The sequence below is a fragment of the Rhinatrema bivittatum genome, chromosome 4 (genome assembly GCF_901001135.1).
Source record: "Rhinatrema bivittatum chromosome 4, aRhiBiv1.1, whole genome shotgun sequence".
Lineage (NCBI taxonomy): Eukaryota > Metazoa > Chordata > Amphibia > Gymnophiona > Rhinatrematidae > Rhinatrema > Rhinatrema bivittatum.
The window spans coordinates 222,107,826-222,134,018 of NC_042618.1; the positions used below are offsets into that span (position 1 = coordinate 222,107,826).

At 44.1% G+C, this 26,193-nt stretch overlaps 1 protein-coding gene across 1 annotated transcript in view; it reads left to right on the plus strand.

Moving 5' to 3' along the window:
* The window catches only part of LOC115089385 (cystine/glutamate transporter-like), a 103,003-nt gene that overhangs the window by 28,758 nt on the left and 48,052 nt on the right, over positions 1–26,193 (plus strand). The window contains exons 5-7 of the mRNA XM_029597478.1: positions 6,771–6,896; positions 13,252–13,351; positions 13,460–13,504. Coding sequence (XP_029453338.1) covers positions 6,771–6,896; positions 13,252–13,351; positions 13,460–13,504 — 271 coding nt within the window. The remainder of the gene's footprint in view (positions 1–6,770; positions 6,897–13,251; positions 13,352–13,459; positions 13,505–26,193) is intronic.

Below are 26,193 nucleotides of genomic sequence, written 5' to 3' on the forward strand. Positions count from 1 at the left end.
CAGAAGGAAGCTAGTCGGGATCTTGCAACACCCAAGTCACAAGGAAAGAAGCCTTATTAGGGACTGGGAGTCCCACCCAGGGAAGCTGAGCAGAGCAATCTCCAAAAGGGTTGGAAAACCTCTAGACTGAACAAGACAGCAGCTTGGACTTTTTTCTTTATTTAACCTTTGTGTGCTTCATGAAAAACTGCAGTCTGAAGGCAGCAAAGAATTGTAACAAAGGCAAGAATTTGTGGCTCTGGAAGAAAGGAAAGCTTTTTCAATTAAAATGAAGTCTGTCTCTGGAGAGTTATTGTTAAAAGAAGTAAACCCTAAGCCAGGTCCAGATTCCTACAAGTGGTGGCAGTAGTGGGATTTGCTACAGGAAATCTCTCTCTGCTTATCACAGACAGACCTTCACCTAGGAAATGAAGCAGCTGCTACAAGCCCTAAGTGAGCAACTACAGCAGTTACAGTCCATAGTCCAAAATCAGTGGGCCCAACACCAAACACTACAAGAAAGACTGGAACAGGAGCAAGCCTCCCTCTTCTAGATTGCTCAAACTATCCAGCCTTCAGCCCGGCCACCTGCAGTAACCCCAGTCCTCGTGAAATTCATCCCAGAGAAAGATCTGTTTAATAAATTTTGGTCTGAACAGACTTGGGCCATTTACCTGTGTGTTGAAGAAGCCTGAGGCTATCAGGCTGCCAATCCAGATGGCTCCATAGATTATAGGAAAGTAAAAAGCCACTCTGCAGTGAATAGGCTGTATTACATATAGAAACATAGTAACATAGAAATGATGGCAGGAAAGGACCATCCAGTCTTCCCAGAAAGCTTATGGTAGTAACTACTGGCTAAACAAGCCACCTTTTACAATTATCAGTTTCCCAGACTGTCAAAGTCAGGGCCCTTATTGTTTTCTGTTTGAGTCCAATCCCCTGTTACTTCTTGCCATTGAAGCAGAGAGCAATGTTGGAGTTGCATCAACAGCATAAAGACTTATTGGCTAAGGGTAGTAACTGCCATATCAGCAAGTTACTTCCAGGCTTATTTGTTTTCCCATACTGTGCAATTCAATGTCCTGGTTGATTGCTGTCTGAATCTAATTCTCCTTTTCCTATGTTCCCCCTGCCATTGAAGCAGAGAGCATTGATGGAGTCGCATCAACAGCATAAAGGCTTATCAGTTAAGGGTAGTAACTGCCACATCAGCAAGTTACCCCTATGCACTCTTTTCTTTATTCACATCTTTTAGCCTTAAGGGATCCACAGTGTTTATCCCATGTCCCTTTGAAATCTTTTACTGTTTTTGTCTTCACCACCTCCTCCGGAAGGGCATTCCAGGCATCCACCACTCTCTCCATGAAGAAATATTTCCTGACATTGGTTCTGAGTCATCCTCCCTGGAGTTTCGTTTTGTAACCCCTACTTCTACTGATTTATTTCCAACGGAAAAGGTTTGTCATTGTACATCATTAAAATCTTTCAGGTATCTGAAGGTTTGTATCATATCTCCCCTCCACCTCCTCTCCTCCAGGGTATACATATTTAGGACCTTCAATTTCTCATCATAGGTCATTTGATGGAGACCCACCACCATTTTGGTCGCCCTTCTCTGGACCACCTCCATCCTGTCTCTGTCCCTTTTGAGATACAGTCTCCAGAACTGAACACAGTACTCCAGGTGAGGCCTCACCAAGGACCTGTACAATGGGATTATCACCTAATGTTTCTTACTGGTTATTCCTCTCTCAATGTAGCCCAGCATTCTTCTGGCTTTCGCTATCGCCTTGTCCCATTGCTTCACCGTCTTCAGATCGCTAGACACTATCACCCCAAGGTCTCTCTTGTTCCATGCACAACAGCCCTTCACCCCCATCACATACAGCTCTTTCAGATTACCACACCCCAGATGCATGACTCTGCACTTCTTGGCATTGAATTTCAGCTGCCATATCTTCTCCCACCATTCAAGCTTCTTTCAATCACGTCTCATTCTCTCTACTCCTTCTGGCATGTCTACTCTGTTGCAGATCTTAGTAGCATCTGCAAATAGACAAATTTACCTTCTATCCCTTCCGCAATGTTTCTCACAAAGATATTGAACAGGACCGGTCCCAACACCGATCCCTGTGGCACTCCGCTTAATACTGTTATCTCTTCAGAGCAGGTTCCATTCACCATCATACGCTGTCTTCTATCCATCAACCTGTTTGTAATCCACGCCACCAAGTTTCTGATTGGGTAATCATTTGCTGGGATGGGCTGAGGATCTCTCTTGTCAGCTGCTCTATCTATGGACCTGTATCAGGAGAGGTAGTAATGTGCAGGCAGCATGGCTTTGGTGTATTGAGGGGTGGGAGGAGGTACTATCTGACAGGGTGCTGCTCATGCCTGCACTATTCTCTGGGATGGCCACTCTTTCCTGTGCTGCATCTTCTGCCTCTGTTGCTCCTGTTCATACACACTACCTACCAGTAGATAGAGCAGTGGTTCTCAACCCTGTCCTGGGGACCCCCCCAGCCAGTCGGGTTTTCAGGATATCAACAATGAATATGCATGAGAGAAAATTTGCATGTTATGGAGGCTGTGCATGCAAATGTTCTCTCATGCATATTCATTGTGGATATCTTGAAAACCTGACTGGCTGGGGAGGTCCCCAGGACAGGGTTGAGAACCACTGAGATAGAGGGCGAGACTTCTTTTCACCCTTGGATCACAAAATGTGGCAAGCATGTATGTATTTTTTTTGTGTCAGAGGTTTCAGTCTTTCATGCACCTGCTGCTGCAAAGAGTCCATAAACTGCAACACCACTGCTTGCATTCTCTCTTGCTCAAGGAAACCCTGGTACTTTTTCCTCCAGAATATTTACTATAGAGATGATCTTGCCCAGCAAGGGCACTTCTAGAACTTTTATCCTCTGTGGCATTCCTGAAGGACTTCACCATTTCTATCAGCTGCTTCATCACTAGCCAGTAATGATGTCCCAGGAGCAAGCCACACCTATCTCTCTCTCCCCAGTCAGATCATGTAGGTGGAATTCCAGGTGCCAACATCTTGAATCAGACTCAATATGGAACCCCTACATTAATTTTGGGCGTCCATGAATGAAAGAAAAACTGACTCATTCGTTGCATTTTACCCATTTTTTTCAAATGAATGCACATCTCTAACCACCAGGGAAGACCAAATACCATGGGTTGCAGAATACAACAGCAAACCACTGCAATATCCTGTCAAGAATGTCATGGACTTCTAGTGGGCCATGATCTCCAAAGTAACCAGTGTTCAAAGCCGCCCTCTTTGACAGAGGGTAACATTGTCTTTGCAGATCAATAGATAGCAGTAAGAGAAAAGCATGTTAAACCTTAGGTTTTGTTTTATCTTTCTTCTATAGTAGTTTGTATCTTTGTGTTCTGCAAATTTATTCAATTTGTATTAGACTAAATTATGGGGTTAGTTTATAAGCAGTATCGATTTTTAAGTTAATTATCTCTAATCAGCCTCTGAAAGAATGCTACTTGGAGCTAATATAGATGGAGTGAAGGAGTAGCCTAGTCGTGGTTAGAGCAGTGGGCTGCAAACCAGATCCTACTGCTGCTTCTTGTGACCTCAGTCAAGTCACTTCATCCTTCATTGCCTCAGGTACAAAAGATTATGAGCATTCTGAGAACCAGGAAACATCTGTAGTACCTGAATGTAATCTGCTTTGGAAGTGTCTGAAAGGCAGAATATAAATCAAATAAATAAATACTGGTGTCAGTCCTAAAAATGAATCAATAAGAGAGAAGGTGATAACTATATGAAGTGAAAAACTAAATTCAGTTTCAGATAAAATTCTAGAAAGAGACAAAACTGTTGTGGAGGTGGACCCTTGGCCCGAGGTAGTGTTGGCGCCACCCGTGAGGGAAACCCCCTCGGGTCCCCACCATTGGGAGGCGAGGCCAAATGGGAAGCGGAGGCCGACTGGAGTTTCACCAATACCAGCCCTCGTTCCCCGCAGGTTGAACCCTTGGGTACCGGGGCCAACTGGACTTAGGGGGGCTTCCGCATGGTTGAACCCAGAGAGAATGTCCAAGGTAGGATACCAAGAAGCAGCGGAGACGCAACATTTGAAGAGAGAGGCTGGATACAAAGTCCAGACAGACTGGAGGAAAGGCATTACGGTTGAAGACTAGGTTAGGTCTGGATTGCAAGTCAGGCAGACCTGAAGACAAGTCCGGACAGACTGAAGCAGGCAAAGCGATTAGGGATGAGGTTAAGTCCGGACTGTAAGATAGGCAGAAGCCTAAGACAAGGCCATGTCCAAGCAAGGGTCTAGGCAGGCAGCTGAATACGAGTTCAGGTTCAAGCAGAAGTCAGGGCAGGCAGCTGAAGACAAGGTCCGGTTCAAGCAGAAGTAAGGGCAGGTGGCTGGAGACAAGGTCAGGTTTTTGAACAAGGGTCAAAAGCCAAGGAGATCCATCTGAAGGGTTGAAGAAACAGGAAGCTGGAACAGGTACTGGAGCAGGAAAAGGTACTGAAATAGGAACTGGAACAAGCAGCAACAAAGCACACGGCAGGAAGCATAGAGACCTGTTGCCAAGGCGAAGTCTAGGTGGCAGGGCCCGCCTTATATAAGGAAGCTGGTTGACGTCATCATCCGGGGCCATGGGAGGCTTTCCCATCAGGGCCCCTTTAAAGCCAGGGAAGGCATGCATGCCTAAGGCAGTCAGGCTGAATACTGGGAAGTGGCGGCCTCTCCCCGCACTGCACATGGGGAGACCCAATCGGGACCGGAGGAGACCGCAGCAGCGTCGGAGAGACCTGGGAGCACATTCGGAGCATGATTGCATAGGCGGCTGCCTACCACTGCCAGAGAGGATGGGTCAGGTCCAGGGCCCGGGAAACAGAGGTAAGTGGGCGCCAGCTGCGGGCCTGCCGCAGCTGGGAAATGCAACAAAACTGAGGTGATCCTAAAACAAAGTTTTGGGACAAAGAAAATAACAATCCAAAGTCACTTGGAGGCAAATATTCAGTAAGTCAGTTAGTGGACAAGTTAGCTGAATAGCTTGCCCTGGAAATTCAGTGGGATAAACATCCCACTGAATATTCATGGCTCAGGGATATCCCACTGAGTATCTTTGAGCAATTACACTGATAACTTATGCTTCCAGCATGTCTGCCCATAGCTGTGATGGATATGCCAGGGATCACATCATTCAGTAAACCTAGGCCCAGGGCCGGTGCAAGGGTATTGGGCGCCTTAGGCGACCCTTGCACTGCCGCCAACCCCCCCCCCCCCCTGGTTGCGCCCCCTCCCCGGTCGCGCCCTCCCTACCTGTTTCGGCGCAGACTGTGTGCTTGTCAGGGCACCGAACCGTAGGGGGCGCCAAAGAGCAGCCACGTGGTGCCGCAAGCAGGGCCTATCCCTAGGCGACCGCCGAAGTTCGCCTAATGGACGCGCCGGCCCTGCCTGGGCCTGCAATTAAAATGGGGTGAGTAGTGTGGGTAGGTGGGGGATGGGGGGGGGGCCCAGGAACCGGGATTATTTTCTCCAGGGAGGCAGGGGGAATAGGGAGGGTGGAATAGCCCACAAATCTGATAATTTATGTGTTTGATTTATATTCTGCTTTTTGGCACTTCACAGCAGATTACATTCAGATACTGTAGGTATTTCCCTATCCCCAGCGAACACACAATTTAAGTTTGTATCTGAAGGAGCGGCAATGGTATTTGAACCCTTGGATCCTTGGTTTATAGTCCTCTGCTCTAACCACTAGGTTTCTCTTTGTGTTGAAGAGTTATGGGCGGGCTTTGGCAGAAGTGGGGTCAATGATTAATGGTCGTGATGGGAGTGGGTATTGGGCCATGAAAATTGGGAATTGGGGGGGGGGGGGGGTTTGTTTGTTTTTTTTATAATAGAGTCACCACTTAACTGGATATCCTTTGGCAAGTTATCCAGCCACACAAGGCCAGATAACTTTAGAACTGCTTTGAAGCAGATTTAGTTATGTGGCTAACTTAACTGAATATAACTGAAATTTAGCTAAGTTAGGGTCTGAGTCATCAAGGTAGAAAAGTCTTAGTAAATCAGGTCCTTAGCCGGAATAACTTTGCCCTGGAACACCCACAGTATGTCTCATTTTTATCCGGCTAAATTATAGCCAGACAATGACATATCTGGCTCAAAATTTACTATTTCGATGAATAACCTGTGACTTATCTGACCATAAATGGCTTTGGATATTGCCCTCCTAGTTTGGATTAACCTGTACTTAAACAAAAAAAGGGCTTCAGGCTGCAGTAATTCCTAGAAGGGTCAGCTATTTTGTATTTGGAGGCATAGTGCATAATATTGGTTGAAAAATATTTGCTTGATTAAGGATGAAATTACTTAAAACTCTAAGGAGACTTTTCTTACAGGATGGAGCAGATTTAACGACGGCTAGTTTGGATGAAGGTCATCCAGAATAATTAGGAGATGTATTGGTCCAATGATGTATGAGGAACAGAATCCATGATCATGTCTCTCACTCTCAGTCAAAGGTTGAAAATGATGGCCATGAGAAGCTTATTATGAAATCTACAATATGTCTCTGGGTTAAGGAAAAACTGAGGGTCTTTTGTTTTGCGGTTTTATATTCTTTTCCCGATTTGGAGCAATTAGACTTTAACCTCATCCTGAATTTATCAAACTACAATACTGAAAAAAAATCCCAAACATAATGGAAAAGCTAATTGCGGAAAATGAAGTAGATTTTTAGGGACAATGATCTACTCTTGATTCATGGTTTTCATTCTGCAGGTACGGTCACAGCTCTGAATTCCTGGAGTGTCAGCTGGAGTGCAAAGCTGCAGACTTTCCTCTCTGTCATCAAACTTACTGCTCTGGCACTTATTATTGTGCCAGGAATGATACTTTTGAAAGAAGGTGAGTGTGCGGATCTGTGATCTGAAATGCATCGTGCCAGTTCTTAAGGTCTGAAAGCAAATCCTCTCTAGTAAGGTCTGTGTATTCCCTGTAAGCAAGAGAAGAGTGTGCATTCTTACTGCTGGTGCATCTTTCCCCTCCCTTCTCCCCCCTTCTCCCTCACCACACCCTTGTCCCTCCCCTCCGACAAGGATCGATACTGTAAAACCACGGGAGAGCGGACGAACGCACCGGCCCTTCGCCGGTGCGAGCGATCCAGTATGCAAATGAGGTGACGCGGTGCAAACAAGGAAAAGGAGGCGCTAGGGACACTAGCGCGTCCCTAGCGCCTCCTTTTGGCCTGGAGCGGCGGCTGTCAGCAGGTTTGACAGCCGACGCTCAATTTTGCCGGCGTCGGTTCTCGAGCCCGCTGACAGCCACAGGCTCGGAAACCGGACGCCGGCAAAATTGAGCGTCCGGTTTTCGGCCCGACAGCCGCGGGCCGAATTCAAATTTTTATTTTTTTATTTTTTTACTTTTTTTTACTTTTGGGGACCTCCGACTTAATATCACCATGATTTTCTGTGCACTTTCCTGGCGCCGGAAGAAATTAGCGCCGACCTTTGGGTCGGCGCTAATTTCTTAGAGTAAAATGTGCGGCTTGGCTGCACATTTTACTTACTGGATCCCGCGCGCATACCTAATAGGGCCATCAACATGCATTTGCATGTTGAGGGCGCTATTAGGTGCTGCGGGTGGGCCGCGTGTTTTCCTCCCCTTACTCAATAAGGGGTAAGGGAAAACACGCGTCCAGAGCAGGCTGACAGTGCGCTCCGACGGAGCACACTTTACTGTATCGACCTGTTAAGAAGAAGGAAACAGAAGATTTCTCTTTACTTTTCAACTGGGTCCATTTGGCAGCTGTCTCCCATCCCTGGCACACTGGTATTAGAAACAGTTCTTTGCAGGGATGACAGGCAAATTATTATCCACGTGAGTTTATTTTTAGTTTCTTCAGAGCAGAGATTACCAGTTGAGAAATATAGTACTTGGGATTGCAGTGCCTTGCAAAAGTCTTCAGACCCAAAATACATTTTTCACATTCTGCTGTCTAAAAATACAAATCAAAATACATTAAAGTAGGAATTTGTTTCACTGATCTATAGAACATGCTCTACACTTTCATTGTGAAAGAATTATAGAAATACTCCAAAAGTAATTAAGAATAAGAATACGTTTCCATTGAAATCCAGTTGCATTCAATGCTGCTCTCTTATGAACTTGCGTTCATAAGACTGAACTGAATGCGTGACTGAGAGGCACTTTGAAATTTGGATTCATTGGGACTATTGTGAGCCCGTTTTTGAACTGTCCCCTGATGCAGGTGGCAAAGAGCCGCCGAAACGCCATGGCATTGGGTATGGTTTGACAAGGATAAATGTTTCGATGAGAATTAATGTGATATCTACAAAAGAAGTACAATTCCTGCACAGGAAAAAGAAATGGACCTGGATGTATAATCAACAAAAAAGCAGGGTATTGCTGATATACGCAGTACGAACAGAGAGAACTTCAGAAATGACAATGAGTTTATGCAAGTGCAGACATGATGGCAATAAATGCTTAAATGGCTCTAGGGTTTAGAGCACGTTTTGATTAATGACAGCAATGAGAAAATACAGTTTGAGAAATTGAACTGTTCATTTAATAGGATAGATTTGTAATATAGATCTTATATGTTTAAGGTTTACAGGGTTGGGGTGTGTGTAATTGTTGTGCAGTATGAATCGGGATGAATGAAGGGTTGGTAGTTTTAAAATATTTGATGATTATTGTTCAATATGGTATTTATATGGTCGAGGAAATTGATAAATTAATAAAAAAAAGAATTATAAGAATTAAATAAGTACTGTTGCATTTAGTGAGCAAAAATTGAGACCTTGTCTTTTGAGGTATTGTGTATTAATATAGAGAGACAAGGGTTAGTAGTAGTATAGGGAAAGTGTATATAAAAAAGAATACAACCCATACTCAGTGGTTTAAATTGTTTAATGTTTTCATTGATTGGACTGAGTTTGGGGTGACTTTAATAATCTGTTTCCATGTCTGTCCTCAAGACAACTTATGACTCTTAGCAGGCAGCACATAACTCGGGGATACTGGAAGAGACCTAGCTAATTCTAAACTGCAATTAATATATCATGAAGTACCATAAATCTAGTAGCTTCAGTATATAACTTTAAATTTGGGATGTCTAACCCACTTTGCGCCTATTCTTTTTTTTAAGCATTTTAATGTCAGAATTTAGTTTTTAATCCCTTCCATAAGAATTTCAGAAGAAACTTATCTAAGCAAATGTCCTTCTTAAAGAGAGAGAGCAGTATAATATAAAATGGTGTATAGGAAACACCATTTTATATTAATTTATATTAATGGCCTAAGATTACTTTAAAAGAATTACTGAGGTCTCTGACTGAGACTGGGGAAAATGTTTTCTGTTTAACAATTTCACTTCATAAACATGGTTTATATGGGAGGGTGGCAAGAAGGGAAACCACTGTTGAAGAAAAGCCATTTGATGTGCTGCATAGTGTTTACAAAGAGAAGGTTTTGTGGTACAAGGAGACCGAAGTGAGACTTTGTCTCAATGTTAAGTGATATGTGTGGTATTAAACAAACATAGCACATCACCCTGCTACATCCCTAGGATAATGCACGGTGGTGGCAGCATTTTGTTTTGGGATTGGCTTGTAGCAGCGGGGACAGGGAGTTCTGGAAGATGGATGGCACATGGCAGAAAGTACTGGCAGATCCTGGAGGAAAACCTGTTCATCTGCCATAGACTGGACTCCGGAGAAGATGCACTTTTCAGCAGGACAATGATTCTAAGCACACAGTGAAATCAACAATGGAGTGACTCAGCAAGAAGAAAGTGAATGTCTTTAAGTACCCAGTCAAAGATCAGACCTGCAGTCCATAGACAATCCCTAGCCAACTTGAAAGATCTTGAGCTCTTCTGCCAAGAAGAGTGGGAAAAACTGCACCATCCTACTGTGGAAATTGGTAGACATTTATCTTAAATGACTCATAGCTATTATTGCTGCAAGCATTGAGTCAAAGGGCGTGAAGACACATGCAATCAAAACATTTTGTTTTTTATTCTTATTTTTGGAATATTTCTATAGTTGTTCTTTTATGATGAAAGTGTAGACTACGTAGTGTAGATCAGTGAAAGAAACCCATACTTTCGTGCATTTTGATTTGTAGTTTGTAGATAGCAAAATGTGAATAAATATACAAAGGTGTGAAGACTTTTGAAAGGCACTGTATGTTGAATTTCATTTTATGTATTTAGTTAGGCATTTTGAATACCACCCTGTGAGGATGGCTGAGCAAAGCTTCACTCTCTGGAGTCAGAAACCACTCTGACTTCAGCTTTCTTCTTACACTTTCACTTTATTAGCGATTAACCACACTTCAACAACAACAATAATAAGAATGACTGCCTACCTTTGGAGTACACTTCCCATTCCTTCAGGTTAGGTCAGAATAGATTTATGGGACCTGCCTCTTCAGGAGACATAGGGGGCCTCCTGATCCCAGCTGGGCTCACAAACTTATCCAGCCCCAGCTGGTCCTGCCCTCAGGACTCTCCCTGCCGCACAGGGTCCCACCCACGGAGCTTTCTCCCACTGTGGGATTTAAGGTGGACCAGACATCTAAGGTCACTGTATCACATACCCTAAACCAGGGTGCTGTATAGCAAATTTCATATAAGTACAATGAGCCCCTTCCCCCAAAGACCTTAGAGTCTAAATGAGCACCTGAGGAAATAGCGACTTGCCCAAGGTCATAAAAAGAATCAGTGAGGAAAGCCAGATTTCAAGCCTGGTCTCCTAGTTGCCAGCCTATTACTCTAGCTCCTGGACCATTAAACTGATGTTAAGCCAGACTTGCACCCTAGATCAGGCAGCGAACTTGAGCACATTCCGCTATAAAGGCCTGAATCACTGAGATTTTTTTCCCCTTGATACAGAATTGGAGAAAAGCTTTAGCGAATAAGATCCTAGGTCTTTAAAGTGGGAGTTTTCAAAATAGCCCACCTACGTACAGTCTACGGATACTTTGTACAAATTTTCAAAGGGAAAGTCTACCCAAACTTTCCCTTTGAAAAACTGCCGTGGGTGCAATTTAGCTTATGGACTTTCCGCTTGCCATATATGCAGGCTAAATTTGGCTGGAAAAAATAGCACGTGTACATTTGAAAATGCAATGTGCATGCTATTTCCTTATCCCATCCAAAAGCATGCCCCTGGGAATACCTTCCCTTAACTCGGTTAAAAGAGCACGCACTGTAATTCGGGTTAAGGGTGAGCCATTTTCAGACAGCCCTTTTACCTGAATAAATCAGTATTTGCCAGGGGAAAAAGCTTTTGAAAATTGTCCTTTTAAAAATCTGAAGTCGGCAAGGTCCTTGCCTTTAAAAGAGACATCTCAAACACATGGCAACATAAGAACATAAGAAATTGCCATGCTGGGTCAGACCAAGGGTTCCATCAAGCCCAGCATCCTGTTTCCAACAGAGGCCAAACCAGGCCACAAGAACCTGGCAATTACCCAAACACTAAGAAGATCCCATGCCACTGATGCAATTAATAGCAGTGGCTATTCCCTAAGTAAATTTGATTAATAGCCGTTAATGGACTTCTCCTCCAAGAACTTATCCAAATCTTGTTTTGAACCCAGCTACACTAACTGCACTAACCACATCCTCTGGCAACGAATTCCAGAGCTTTATTGTGCGTTGAGTGAAAAAGAATTTTCTCCGATTAGTCTTAAATGTGCTACTTGCTAACTTCATGGAATACCCCTAGTCCTTCTATTATTCGAAAGTGTAAATAACCGTTTCACATCTACCCGTTCAAGACCGCTTATGATCTTAAAGACCTCTATCATATCCCCCCTCAGCCATCTCTTCTCCAAGCTGAACAGTCCTAACCTCTTCAGCCTTTCCTCATAGGGGAGTTGTTCCATCCCCTTTATCATTTTGGTTGCCCTTCTCTGTACCTTCTCCATCACAACTATATCTTTTTTGAGATGCGGTGACCAGAATTGTACACAGTATTCCAGGTGCGGTCTCACCATGGGGCGATATAGAGGCATTATGACATTTTCCGTTTTATTAACCATTCCCTTCCTAATAATTCCTAACATTCTGTTTGCTTTTTTGACTGCTGCAGCACACTGAGCTGACGATTTTAAAGTATTATCCGCTATGATGCCTAGATCTTTTTCCTGGGTGGTAGCTCCTAATATGGAACCTAACATCGTGTAACTACAGCAAGGGTTATTTTTCCCTATATGCAACACCTTGCCCTTGTCCACATTAAATTTCATCTGTCATTTGAATGCCCAATCTTCCAGTCTTGCAAGGTCCTCCTGTAATGTATCACAATCTGCTTGTGATTTAACTACTCTGAATAATTTTGTATCATCCGCAAATTTGATAACCTCACTCATCGTATTCCTTTCCAGATCATTTATATATATATTGAAAAGCACCGGGCCAAATACAGATCCCTGAGGCACTCCACTGTTTACCCTTTTCCGCTGAGAAAATTGACCATTTAATCCTACTCTCTGTTTCCTGTCTTTTAACCAGTTTGTAATCCACGAAAGGACATCGCCTCCTATCCCATGACTTTTTAGTTTTCTTCGAAGCCTCTCATGAGGGACTTTGTCAAATGCCGTCTGAAAATCCAAATACACTACATATACCGGTTCATCTTTATCCACATGCTTATTAACCCCTTCAAAAAAATGAAGCAGATTTGTTAGGCAAGACTTCCCTTTGGTAAATCCATGTTGACTGTGTTCCATTAAACCATGTCTTTCTATATGCTCTACGATTTTGATCTTGAGAATAGTTTCCACTATTTTTCCCGGCTCTGAAGTCAGGCTCACTGGTCTATAGTTACCCGGATCACCCCTGGAGCTTTTTTTAAATATTGGGATTACATTGGCCACCCTCCAGTCTTCAGGTACAATGGATGATTTTAATGATAGGTTACAAATTTAATAAATCATATTCAGCTATTAAAAATAAAACAACCTCTTTCAAGTAGATTTGTTGGTTTTCTGCCCATTTGTTATAATAATAATTTTCTGTAATAATTAGATTTTGTCACTTCCATGCAAATTGATTTGTAGTTCAACTCAAAATTAGATGTGTATCAATCCTATCAGACATTATGAGTTAAAAATGTTTCATAGCCACCATGCAGATCATTAAAGCCTACTGTATAACTTCTGAATTGCTCTTTTCAACAATGGAAAATGCTTAGCAGATTCACCTCCTCTCTTCTATACTCTGTAGGTCACACTGAGAATTTCCAGGGTGCTTTTGACAGTAGTACGGTGGCTCTGGACAGACTGTCTGTGGCTTTTTATCCAGGGATGTTTGCATATTCAGGCTGGTAGGTAGCCGCTTAATATCCCTGAAGAGAAGCAAGGTCCATTCCACTCAGTATAATATTCCCTGTTCTTGGAGATGATTTTTTCCTTCTCTTATTTCCTATTTCTAGGTTTCAAGTGAGCTACTTTCGAGAGGAGGTGGTGAACCCTGAGAGGTGAGTTTGAACTTTATCCTACAGGGTTGCTCTCTGAAGCCTATAATTAGGGCTTCTGATTTTAGGTGTCTAAATTATAAATGTAGGTGTTTATTTGCCAGGCAATTAGAGGTTCTTTGGGTGTACAAAAAATCAGTATTTTCACAGCGCAGGCGGATGCTTTTTCCAGTTGCATCAAAACATCCATTTGTGCAGCTAAGCTGAGGAATCGTTAGTGTGGAGAACAAGAACAACTGTAAAGTAGAGGTTCCAGGGTAGACAAAGAAGGTGCAAGAGTGCCAGGGGAAGTTGTGTTTTTCTAGTGTTTATCTAATAAATACTTATTTTATTTTTTAACATCAGGAGTGGTTTATCAGGATTTATTGGTGTAATGGCCCCTTCCGGCACCCAGTAGTGCTCTGGGTGGTGATCTTGAACTAGGGATATTGCAATTAGAATAATGAGGGGAGGATCCCTCCCTTTAAGGGTCTGGAATGGCCATCTCCTTCTTAGGGTTTACAAGCAGCTCTCTACTGACAGCTTGGGGGGGGTGGGCAATATAGATTTGGAGTTTTGGAAGAGGTTGGAGAGTTTTTCCTCTGAATTAAGAGTTTTGGGCCTTTCTGGAGGTTGAGGCTCCATCTAGTCTGGGACCTTTGAGTTAGGTTGGGGATTCCTCTCCTGCAGCCCAGTCCTTAGGTGCAGAGTGGTTGTCCTGGGTTGTTTTAGGCATTTTTACCTTTTTTGTAAGAAGACTATGAGACCCTAGAGTATTTGCTTGGGGAGAGGTCTTGGGGAAACCTCTCCTTGGGGGCCCTGTGAATGGAAAATCTGCCCCACTGTGACCTGCCCAGGAAGCAGATGAATGGCGGTGACCCACTACATGTCTTCTGGCATTTGGATCTGAGCTGGAGACAACGAGATTTTTGTTGGCTGCCCAAGAAGAAGAGTTTTTGCCCCCTTTCCTGCCTGGAGCCAGGGACCCTGATATCTGTGTGTTCCTGAGAGCATCCCTCTCAACAGGGATTTGTCTGAGAGAGTGAGATAAGAGAAGAAATACTAACTGTGAGTAAGAAATGTGATGCCTTTGAGGACACCCATCTGGAGTCTTCACCCCTGAGGAGAGAGAGGACTGTGTCTCTCTGTGCAGAGACTGGGTTTTATCATTTTACCAGTGTTGGAGGGCTTTTCTTGTCCAACAAAAGGATACCCTGTCCACCTTAGAACTCCATTTGACCCAGCCTTGGAGGATGGATGTTTCCTTGGCCCCTGGTATTAGAGATCCATGCACAGATTGAGGGGAAAAGACTGTAATTAAAACATCATGGTGATGCTGAGGACTAAATTGTAAATCAGTAAAGACTTATTTTTTTGGACACTAATATAAAAGTCTCCAGTGTTGTTCACTGGCACGTATAGCACAGACAGTGAAGGTGTTAAAAGATTAACAAGTCACCCTTAGCACTCCAGCCTCTGAAAGGGAAACCGTTCCCTTCATCCAAAAAGAATCCAGATCTTGGGAGTAAGAGACTGTGTGCGAGCTAGCCTGAGGTTCCAGCTCCAGAGAGACAATAATTTCTTTTAAGACCCCATCTGTGTTCAGTCTGCATCCGGGGGGGGGGGGGGGGGGGGGGTGTTAATCAGTTAAAATCTAAAATTGCAAACCCTACTTATAAATTAATAGGGATGTGCTGTCATTTGGAAACAAACAACGCAATGTATTATTTTGTAGGGATGGGAAGAAGAAATATTTTCATTTTATTTTTTATTTTGTTTTCCACAAATTTTGTTTTGTCAAATGTTTATTTTATTTCATTAAAAAATTAAATAAATATTTAAACACCCCCTCCCCCCCAAAATGGGGAAAAAAAAAAGAAACAGGGCCTTCCAAACCCCCCAACTATCCTGCCCATCTGAGAAAATGCAGGGGCCATAATCTTCGCCTGCCTCCACTTACCCGGTCCGGGTTGAGGGGATCCAATGCCAAAGTCATAGCCTTGCGTACAGCTTAGGCCGAGATGGCAGAGACCTACTGTGACCTATGCCTATGTAAGAATGAGGCTTCAGCCTGGGTCTAAACATCAGGATGGTCCCAGAGGCTGGGTCCCAACACTGGAGCCTTGGCCTGGACCCAGGTCCAATGCCATGACCTGACCCAGTAGCTGGGTCCTGATGCTGGGGCCTCAGCTTAGAGGTCGGGTCTTGATGCCTGTACCTTGGCCCAGGGTCAGGCCGAGGCCTTGGAGACCAGGCCTAGGAGCTTCTCTGCTTTTTTTTTTCTTTCTTCAGCACTTGAAAGCCAAATGACACTGTCTGCTTGTGTTGTGCCAGAGTTTATTAACTCCAGTGTATTCATCCCAGCAGAAGGCACCATTTTGATAGGTCCAGGCCAAAGCCCCGGTATTGGGACTGGGTCTTTGGACCAAGTCATGGCGTCAGACCTGGGCCCAAGCCCTGGCCGAGGCCGAGGCCCAGGCATCGGGCCCCGGCTTCAGGCCTGGATCCGGACTGAGGCCCAGGCATCGAGACCGCAGTCTGGATTGGGTCCCGGCATCAGGCCTAGGCCCCATCTGTGGCCCATGTGTTAGGAACTGGCCTTTGGGTTGGGTCCTAGCATTAGGCTTGGGTCGGGGCCAAGGCCCAGGCATTGGGACACAGCCTCCAGGTCAGGTCCCAGGGTTGGGCCTTGGCTCAGACTGAGGTCCAGGTGTCAGGTCTGGGCCTGGACTGTGACACTGGATCCCCGGAACAGATATATTTATTTACATTTTTGGGGTCTCTGTCAAGGCCCCGGTATTAGACCTGGGCTTGCGATGAGACCCCGGTGTTGTGCTCAGGCCTAGGCCACAGTTATGCATCGGGCTGCAGTCTATGCCTAGGTGAGGCCCCGGCCTCGACCTAGGCTCTGACATCATGCTGTCGCTTAGGCCCAGGGCCTTGCTTTGGGTCTTGGCTTATTCCATAGGCGCGGCCCTGGCTTCAGGCCTGGGCCTAGACTAGGTGGATCAATTTTGTTTTCAATTGTTTTATTTTTTAATGAAATGAAACAAAATAAAACGTTTTGTCTAATTTCCTATTTCGTTTGTCCCAAATTCCCATCCCTATTATTTTGTTGTTTTGGACTGGAAATGGCACAAAAAAACTAAAGTTTTTTGTTTTTTCATTTTAACATGGAGACCACCTAGATGTCTTTAGCAGGGCTGGCACTACCCACTGTGCAAACTGTGCATTTGCACAGGGCGGCGGCTCCGAGGGGGCATCAACTGGGCCACCCATAGCCAAAATGGAACAAAGGCTGCAGGGCCGCTTGGTGCACTCCACCCCGCAGGCTGCCGAAGTAAAGGAAAGGCTGGCAGACTTCCCTGCGGCATAGGAGCCATTAAAGAAGGCTTGGCAGCTCAGATTTAGTTATTGGATTGGGTAGAGGTAACCCACACCTCTGTCCGATCTGATGCATCAACACCTAGATCTCCCACACCAGAGGGCAGCGGCAGCAGCATTCGAATGATGTTATGTCCTGCTGCTGCAGGGCCAGTCTCGTGAGAAGAACTGCAAGATCGCTGCTCCTCTCGCGAGACTGGCCCTGCAGCAGCAGGAGATGATGTCATTCAAATGCTGCTGCTGCTGCTGTTGCCAGCTCACGCAGGAGATTTATTTATTTATTTGTTTTATTTATTTATTTATTGGCTTTTATATACCGGCGTTCATCCGGGGATATCGCGTCGGTTTACAGTAAAAACAAAACAAAACGTCAGAGCGTTGTACAAAGAACATGGTAGTAATAATTATGAACTAATATAAAATAAATACGATAATAGAAACGATCTTGGAATTGATGCTCTGGATTGGGCAGGGGTTTGGGTTCCTTCTGCCCAATCTGATAACTAAATATGAGCTAGCAAGCCTCTTATAGTGACTCCTACTGCACTTGAGAGTGGGAGGAGGAAGAGCTTGGGGAGGGCTAAGGAGCTGGAATTGACTGGGTGAGAAGGTGGGGGAAGGCCATAGGGAGCCAGCAGGAAGAAAGTGGGGAAAGCATAGGAAGGGGTGAGAAGAGGGGAGGATAGACCCTATAGAGGAAGGGAGATGGGATGAAGGCAAAAGCTTAGATAGTGACTGACTAAGGGAGGAGAAGAATCTCTAGAGGGACAGGGAAGGGGGTAGAACTGAGGTAATGTGAGAAGGGAATATCTAAAGGGAAGGAGGGAAGGGGATGAAAAGTGGGAGAAAGAGCAAGATAGTGAGGGGAAAGGAGAGGAAGAGCTGAGGTAGTGAGGGAAGGAGATGAGAAGTGAGGAAAAGAGCTGAAGTAGTAGTGAGGATATGGGTTATCCAGTAGACCTTATCCTGTCCACTGGTAGCTTAAGCAGAGAAGAGGCTGTGGGCTGTCAGTGGACCCCATCTCACCAGCAGCCAAAGTGGAATGGAGGTCACCTTATCCCGATCCGATGGAGGCCAAAGTGAAGAGGTGAGCCCAAGGCTGTTGGGGAAGCAAGTAGAAGAAAAGAAGGTGAAGCCCCCGTGTTTGAGAGAACATGTGTTTGAGTAGGAGCACGTATGTGTTGTGAGTGTGTGTGCGTGTGTTTCAGAAGGAAATTGTGAGAGAGTGTGAGCAAGAAAGAGCATCTGTCTCTGTGTGTGAGTGAACGTGTGTGTGTGTATTTGCGCACATGGGAGAGAGGAACGTGTGCATCTGAGAGAGGAAGCATGAGTGTGTGAGCATGATTATGTATGAGAGAGAGAAAGTGTGTGTGCATATATGAGAGAGAGAGGAGAAAGTTTGTGTGCCCTCCCTCCCCCACTATTCCACAACAATCTCAAGATGAGTGGAAACCAAACGTTCCCAGGTATGAAGAGCGGGATATTTTATTTTTATCCTTATTTGTTTTAATTATTGGGTGTTATTTGATGAGTGCTCTTTTGAAATATTTTACTGGTGTTTGGGAAATTTAAAAAAAACAATTTATATGCCTTGAAATATTTATTTTCATTATTATGGTTTTACTATTATGATTGTTTTATATTTCTTGATTTTATTGTTTTATGACAAATGGTGATGCTTCTGTTGTTGCACTACATACAGAGTGTGCCTAGTTACAGTTTCCAGTACAGTTTTTGCCTGCAAATTTTTATTTCTACTTTATGGTCTCTCTTTATTGTGTGATGGACATTTTATTTAGTGATAGACTGTTTGTGTTCTGCATGTGTAACCAAGGAGAGGTATTCTGCTAGCATTAGGGATGTATAGCAGCCTGGCTTGCTCTGTTTTCCTAATAAGAGGTGTATTGGTATTTTAGGAGCTGGTTTATATTTGCAGTGTTACTTTTTCAAGGGTAAGATTATTGTTTGAGTGCTGGCAGTTAGTGCTGATTTGATATGGGAGTACTCAAGGCTTTCTGAGGGTCAAGCCCACATCCAAAATGCATAACAATAGGCCTAATACCATATGGGTATTTTTGCAAGGTTTTCTGGATGGCTCCACAATGCATATAAATATAATATACAGGTTGTTGTAAGTAATATTTTTACTTCAGAAGACTATACTCAGAATGTTCTTTTTAATATAAAATCTGTTATCATAAATGCATAATTTGTAATTGTGCGTGCGTGTGTGGGTGGGCCTTTACCCTTGACTGGCCATGGGCTCCAGAGGAAAAAACAAAGGAGATTGGTGTATCGAAGGACTTTTATTAGAAATTGCCCGACTCTGGACGAGTTTCGCTCACACAGGAGCTGCCTCAGGGGCTACTAAGAATAAAATCAAAATTAAAATCAAAACACACATATATAGGACATTTGGAACATGACTGTATGTACATATATAAAAGTGGATTGCAACGTCATACTTGTTAAATAAAACAAACCAAATGTGTGTACATAAGTCAACAACATATGCAAAAAAATTAAATGAATTAGATTAAACCACAGAAATATTTGTGAAAGTTTAAATAGACAAGTGACTGCAATAACATACATAAATGATATATATACATATGATAGAGGTCTTTAAGATCATGAGAGGTCTTGAATGAGTAGATGTGACTCAGTTATTTACACTTTCGAATATACATATGATATATACATACATATATATACATATGATATATACATACAAAGTTTAAATAGACAAGTGACTGCAATAACATACATAAATGATATATATACATATGATAGAGGTCTTTAGGATCATGAGAGGTCTTGAACGAGTAGATGTGACTCAGTTATTTACACTTTCGAATAATAGAAGGACTAGGGGGCATTCCATGAAGTTAGCAAGTAACACATTTAAGACTAATCGGAGAAAATTCTTTTTCACTCAATGCACAATAAAGCTCTGGAATTGGTTGCCAGAGAAGGTAGTTAGTGCAGTTAGTGTAGCTGGGTTCAAAAAAGGTTTGGATAAGTTCTTGGAGGAGAAGTCCATTAATGGCTATTAATCAATTATACTTAGGGAATAGCCACTGCTATTAATTGCATCAGTAGCATGGGTTCTTCTTAGTGTTTGGGTAATTGCCAGGTTCTTGTGGCCTGGTTTTTGGCCTCTGTTGGAAACAGGATGCTGGGCTTGATGGACCCTTGGTCTGTCCCAGCATGGCAATTTCTTATGTTCTTATGTTCTTAAATATGCATTAAAAACTCGGCCGGAGTCGGGCAATTTCTAATAAAAGTCCTTCGATACACCGATCTACTTTGTTTTTTCCGCTACACAGCAATATTGGATTGGCTTCCGCTTTGCTTTTTGGGACCATGGGCTCCAGAGGAAAGGGGGTAGTCCTGGGTAGGGAGGAATGTCAGATTTTAAAATTTATATTACTGGAGGGAGATGGGATGGGGGTGGGGTGCAGCACAGTAATTGTTTGCACAGGGCAGCAAAAGAACTAGCACCGGCCCTGATCTTTAGCTTAAGCCCTGAGTTAGGACTTAGGAAGTAGATCATCCCTGTCCAGCACCTTCAGTGAAGCTATGGGATTGGTCATCTCAGCTTGTATAAAAGCAAGCAGAGCAAGAAAATTGTGTGGGAATTTTGATTTAATTTTGTGAAAGGAGGCCTGTTAGGATCCCCGGCTACGTAGGATCGCGACCGGGTTCACTCACCTGCACCAGTCGAAGGCCCGGCTCAGCTATCTCCGTCGTTGTTCCTTGCTGCTGACTCCACCCACAGCCTGCACTCGCGGCACCCTGAATGCATCTGACTCCAGCACCTCATGGTTACCTCTCCAGGCACATGCGTGTGCGCCGAGTCACAGAATTTAAAGGGCCAGCGGCGGGAAAGTTCCCCACGGCCTAGGCTGATGATGTCAAGCTAGACGGGTATTTAAACCCTGCCTTTCTGCTTCCACTTCACCTCAGCAACAGGTCCTGCTCTTCAGAGAATGTGAGTTGTCTGCGTTCCTGATCCCAGCGTTCCTGACTCTGCCTTGCCTTGTTCCTGATTCCTGGTTCCGGCATTCCTGTTCCTTGTCTCTGGTTCCTGCCTTGCTCCTCAACTCTTTGGATTGGTTTCTCGGTTCTGACTCCTTGCCTGGTATTCGACTCTGCTTAATCTCTGCCTGTCCTGACTCCTTGTCCGGCCTTCCGACTCCGCTGATTGCTGCCTGCCCTGACCTCTTTTCTGTTCCTGGATCTTCTGTCAGCCACCTGCCTCAACCCCTGGATTCAACCGACGTTGCCTCAGTCCTCGTCTTCTGATTCCACGCTTGGGAAGACCCACGCCTACGTCCTGCCGGCCCCGGTACCCAAGGGCTCAACCTGTGGGGAACAGTGGTTGGTATAGGTGAAGGTCCAGTTGGGTCTTCTCTCCCAGAACCGCCACCCGACGATGAAGACCTCCAGGGGCAATCCCCTGGAGGTAGCAACAACCTCATCTTGGCCTGGGCAGTTTTGGAGTTCCCTCAGTCTCTAAAATTAGGCCCCCGCAGAGGGGAAAAGGCCCTGTCTAGTACCCAACCAGTCTGGAAATGGTTGTCTGAAGAGATTGAAAGATTGCTGGAGAGATTTTGATGTTGGAGAATCTCTGTGTATCTTGCTTCAGGGGGACTTTTTTCCCCTCTGCCTAGAGGAGGTTAATGAAAACAGCTGTAATCCTCACCTGCAATACAAGGAAGGACAGTCACAGCAGTGCTTTGGTACGGAAGAGGTTGCTGAGTTTTTGGATAGAATTTCTCTGTTCCTTGTTTTGTTTGGGAGGAGTTTTGCCCACCATTCCTGCTATCCTGGAGAAGTTGCTGAGGATTACTTTTGCTGTTTGTGGACCTTTCTGCATGAGAGATCCTGTTTGGAACACCAGTGGAGATCAGCAGTCTGAGTCCCCTGACTTGGAGCCTGGTTTCCATCATCCGGAAGGAAAGGTTTCCTAGTGGCTACCAACCTGAGGGGCACTCATGTGGAAGACCAGGAGTTGAGACCACTTTCACATCTGGATTTGGTTATTGAAAGATTAAATGAGAAGTTTCCTCCCCATGCATGTGTCCTGTGAGTGCTTGATACTGGTGTGGAGTCTGAGTTATGAATACAGCAAACTGTGAATGCACCTGACAGAGAAAGAGAGAGACATTCCTCCTATAAGCCTTGGGCTCTGGAGGTTCAGCCCTTCTCCTTTTTCAGAAAATGCACACCCCAGGGCTATTATGAGACTAAGTAAAGACTTTGCCCTGGGACTGGATCCCCTCTGGACAATTCAGTCCAGAACACCCAAAGCAGGTGGGCTAAATTTGTACCAGTACAAAACAAAAACAAATTAACCTCTCCCCCCTCCCCCCAAAAAAGTGTTCCCTGTACACCTCTATAACGGGCTGATACAGTAAAACTCTCCTGTGCGCGCGATACAGTAATTTAATTTATTTAAATTAGGGCCGGCGGTAAAAAGAGGCGCTAGGGACACTAGCGCGTCCCTAGCGCCTCTTTTTGGACAGGAGCGGAGGCTGTCAGCGGGTTTGACAGCCGATGCTCAATTTTGCTGGCATCGGTTCTCGAGCCCGCTGACAGCCACGGGTTCGGAAACCGGACGCCGGCAAAATTGAGCGTCCGGTTTTCAACCCGCGAGCCGAAGGCCTATTTAAAAAAAAAATTTCTTTTTTTTTACTTTTTTTTAACTTTCGGGACCGCCGACTTAATATCGCCATGATATTAAGTCGGAGGGTGCACAGAAAAGCAGTTTTTACTGCTTTTCTGTGCACTTCCCGGCGCTGGCAGAAATTAATGCCTACCTTTGGGTAGGCACTAATTTCTTAAAGTAAAATATGCAGCTTGGCTGCACATTTTACTTACTGAATCGCGCGGGAATACCTAATAGGGCCATCAACATGCATTTGGATGTTGCAGGCGCTGTTAGGTTCGGGGGGGTTGGACGCGCGTTTTCGACGCGCTATTACCCATTACTGAATCGGCCTGTAAGTTAGTTGTATGGGCACAGGAGTAAATCCTGACTTTATTACTTATAGAGATGTGTGCTCCCTTTGGATATGTCAAAGAAGCTGTAGATTATACTTTTTTATTGGACTGACTTAATACATATCTAATTAACTTCTAAGAGCTATGCTCCCTTCGTGAGGTCAAAGCAAAATGAACAGGTTATTGCAAAGGGTGGTGATGCCCAATTTATAGAAGTGAATCATAGGTTGCATCTGTATGCTCACTCAGGACTGTAACTAGGGGGTCGCCAAGATGGGCAGCAACCCAGGGCCCTTAGAGGCTGGAATACAAGCATGGGCTGGCAGGGAATGAAAAGCCAGGAAAGAATATAGCTTTCTTCCTAAGATCCAGGTTGGGGGGAGGGGGAGGGGGGAAGATGGAAAGAGGACAGGGGATTGGAGGGGGAGGTGGGTGAACAAATACATTCACTTGCCTTGTGTACTAAAAGGCCTACAGCTGTGTGCTCAGTATTTGACTATCATAATTGGGATTTGTTATAGATAAACTTAGCAGCAAAGGTTTGATAAGATCTGTCACATTATGTGTACTCAGCTGATATAGAATTTCTCTGAATATCCTGTAAATCATTAATACAGAATGTAGCCAAAATAGTATCAGTGGAGAAAACGTCTTTCACAAATAATTATAAAGAATAGTTATTTGTCACCAGCACACTGACAGTATTGCAAGAAGACAGTAACTACTTGTCAGGGCACAAAGAAAATGTGAAATACGACAAGTAAAGCAATATTTGTACTAATGAGGTATGTATGTATCCATAAAGCTAACAATCCCTGGGGTATCGCTGTCCTTCATGAATAAGCAGGAACAAACAGCCACACAAATGGGTGACATCTGATGGTGCCGAGAGAGAAAAAAATGTGCGCTCTCTCAGCTCTGAAAGATCGAGAAGTCTTTCTGAGCATGTGCGGGAGATCCTGTGCTGCTGCCGCCACACAAGCCACCTCCAGTCTTTTTCATTCCTGAGGCGTATCGTAGGAAAAAGGTTTGCTGCTTTCTCTTTCATTGTTGCCATAATTCTTTGCAATATTTGTTTTATTTGGGATAGTCTTTTATTTATTTATTTAAAACTTTTCTATACCGTTGTATAGTGGAGCACCATCACAACGGTTTACAGTTAGGCACAAATATGTGGTTTCTAATTTATCCAAAGGGTGCCATTATTATATGGTTACATAGTTCGATAATATACTCTAAATGGGAACGGGTGTGATTACCATTTACTATTAACTGTCTTTATAATTTAATACTTAAATTGTGAGAAAATAACAAAAGTAAGCAATACTGCTTTTTCTTGGTGAATTCCTGCTTTGTGTATGTGTTATTCCATTACCTCACTGTGAAATGCTTTTTTGAAGAGCCATGTTTTTAAGCCTTTTTTGAAGAGTTTTATTTCTTTCATTAGTCTTAATTCCAGTGGTAATGTGTTCCATAGTAATGGTCCTGCCAAAGATAGTGCTCTCTCTCTAACTTGGGTTAGCTTTGCTGTTTTGATTGAGGGTATGGTTAGTAGCGCTTTATTGGCTGATCTGAGGTTTCTTTGGGGGACATGTAGTCGTAATGCTGTGTTTAGTCAGTCCGAGTTTTCGTCGTTTATTAGCTTATGAACTGTGCATAGTACTTTAAATTGAATTCTCTGTTCTATTGGGAGCCAGTGTAAATCTGCAAGTGTTTGGGTGATATGATCTCTTCTGCCTTTACCAGTCAGTAAAGTTCTGCCTTTACCAGGTCCATTAACCATTATTAAGGTAGAGTTGTAGAAATTCACTGCTTATTCTTGGGATAAGCAGCTTGGAATCTATCTACCCCTTGGGATCCTGTCAGGTACTTGTGACCTGGATTGGCCTCTGTTGGAAACAGGATCCTGGGCTTGATGGACCTTTGGTCTGACTCAATATGGCAAGTCTTATGTTCTTATCCTTTAAAGATGCATCATTCTGAACTATGTACTTCTGAGTGTCTGTCGACTTTACCCTATAATCTAGTTTAAAAGTTGTCCTATCTCCTTTCTAAAGGTTAGTGTCAGCAGCCCGGTTCCACTCTAGTTAAGGTGGAGCCCATCCTTTCAGAAATGTCTCCCTTCCTCAAAATGATGCCCAGTTCCTAACAAACCTTAATCCCTTTTCCCTGCACCATTATCTCATCCACGCATTGAGACTCTGGAGCTCTGCCTGCCTCTGGGGTCCTGCGCTTGGAACATAGAGCACTTCTGAGAATATTACCCTGGAGGTTCTGGATTTCAACTTTCTACCTAAAATCCCAAATTCGGCTTCCAGAACCTCCCTCTTGCACTTCCCTATGTCATTAGTACCTACATATACCAAGATAGCTGGCTCCTCTCCGGCACGATCTAAAATCCTATCTATGTGATGTGTGAGGTCCGACACCTTCGCACCAGGTAGACAAGTTACCAAGTGATCCTCACATCCACCTTCTTTTTGGCAGTGGCAGAATATGTTGCACTGCATGATATAGATAGAACGTTGAGCTTGTGACATATTGTTTCATTGGAGGCAGCATTTTATAAACACTTGGAATCCATACCTGCAGAAACTGCCCCATAAGGCACATAGTGAAATTCTCAATTATATGTGATAATACTGGTGAATGCCCTTGACAGTGTAAACTTACTGAGACTCCTTAGCATGAACTCTAGCACAAGTCCACTGATTGGCAAAGAAGGTGGGTGGTTGGGGTGGGGAGTTGGGAGGGATGTGTTGGGAGAGAGGGGGGAAACTGGAGGTGGGGTAAAGCTGTCCTTCCTTGCAGACTATTTTAGCTGCTAGCTTCCTTGGGGTGCATAAGGGACAAATGCACTCCCAGGTTCCTTTCATTTTGTGGGACTTGACCTGGAAGTGAACACTGATTGGCTGAGAAGGGTCAGTGGGTGAGGCTTGACCTGGAAGCAGGCATGGCCACCTGCCAGAACAGTTTTGACAAGGTGAGTACCCCTAAACTACTTACCTCGTAGGCTTAAGTCTAAAATCAAATTCAGTTAGAGTGCATTTAAGTACAGTAGCAGTTTACCACCACCTTGGATTTCCCTCCACAATCTCTCAACATTCAGTTGTAGCAAAACTCATGAAAGGTCTTTATAACCTAAAGCCTTCAATTAAAACTCTACTGCCTCAGTTGGACTTGAATATACTGTTGACAATGTTAATGCGGGCACAATTCAAATCAATGGCTACTGCAGAGATGAAATTCATTACATGGAAAACACTATTTTTAATAGCAGTAACATCAGCCAGAAGAGTGAGTTACAGGCACTAGAAACC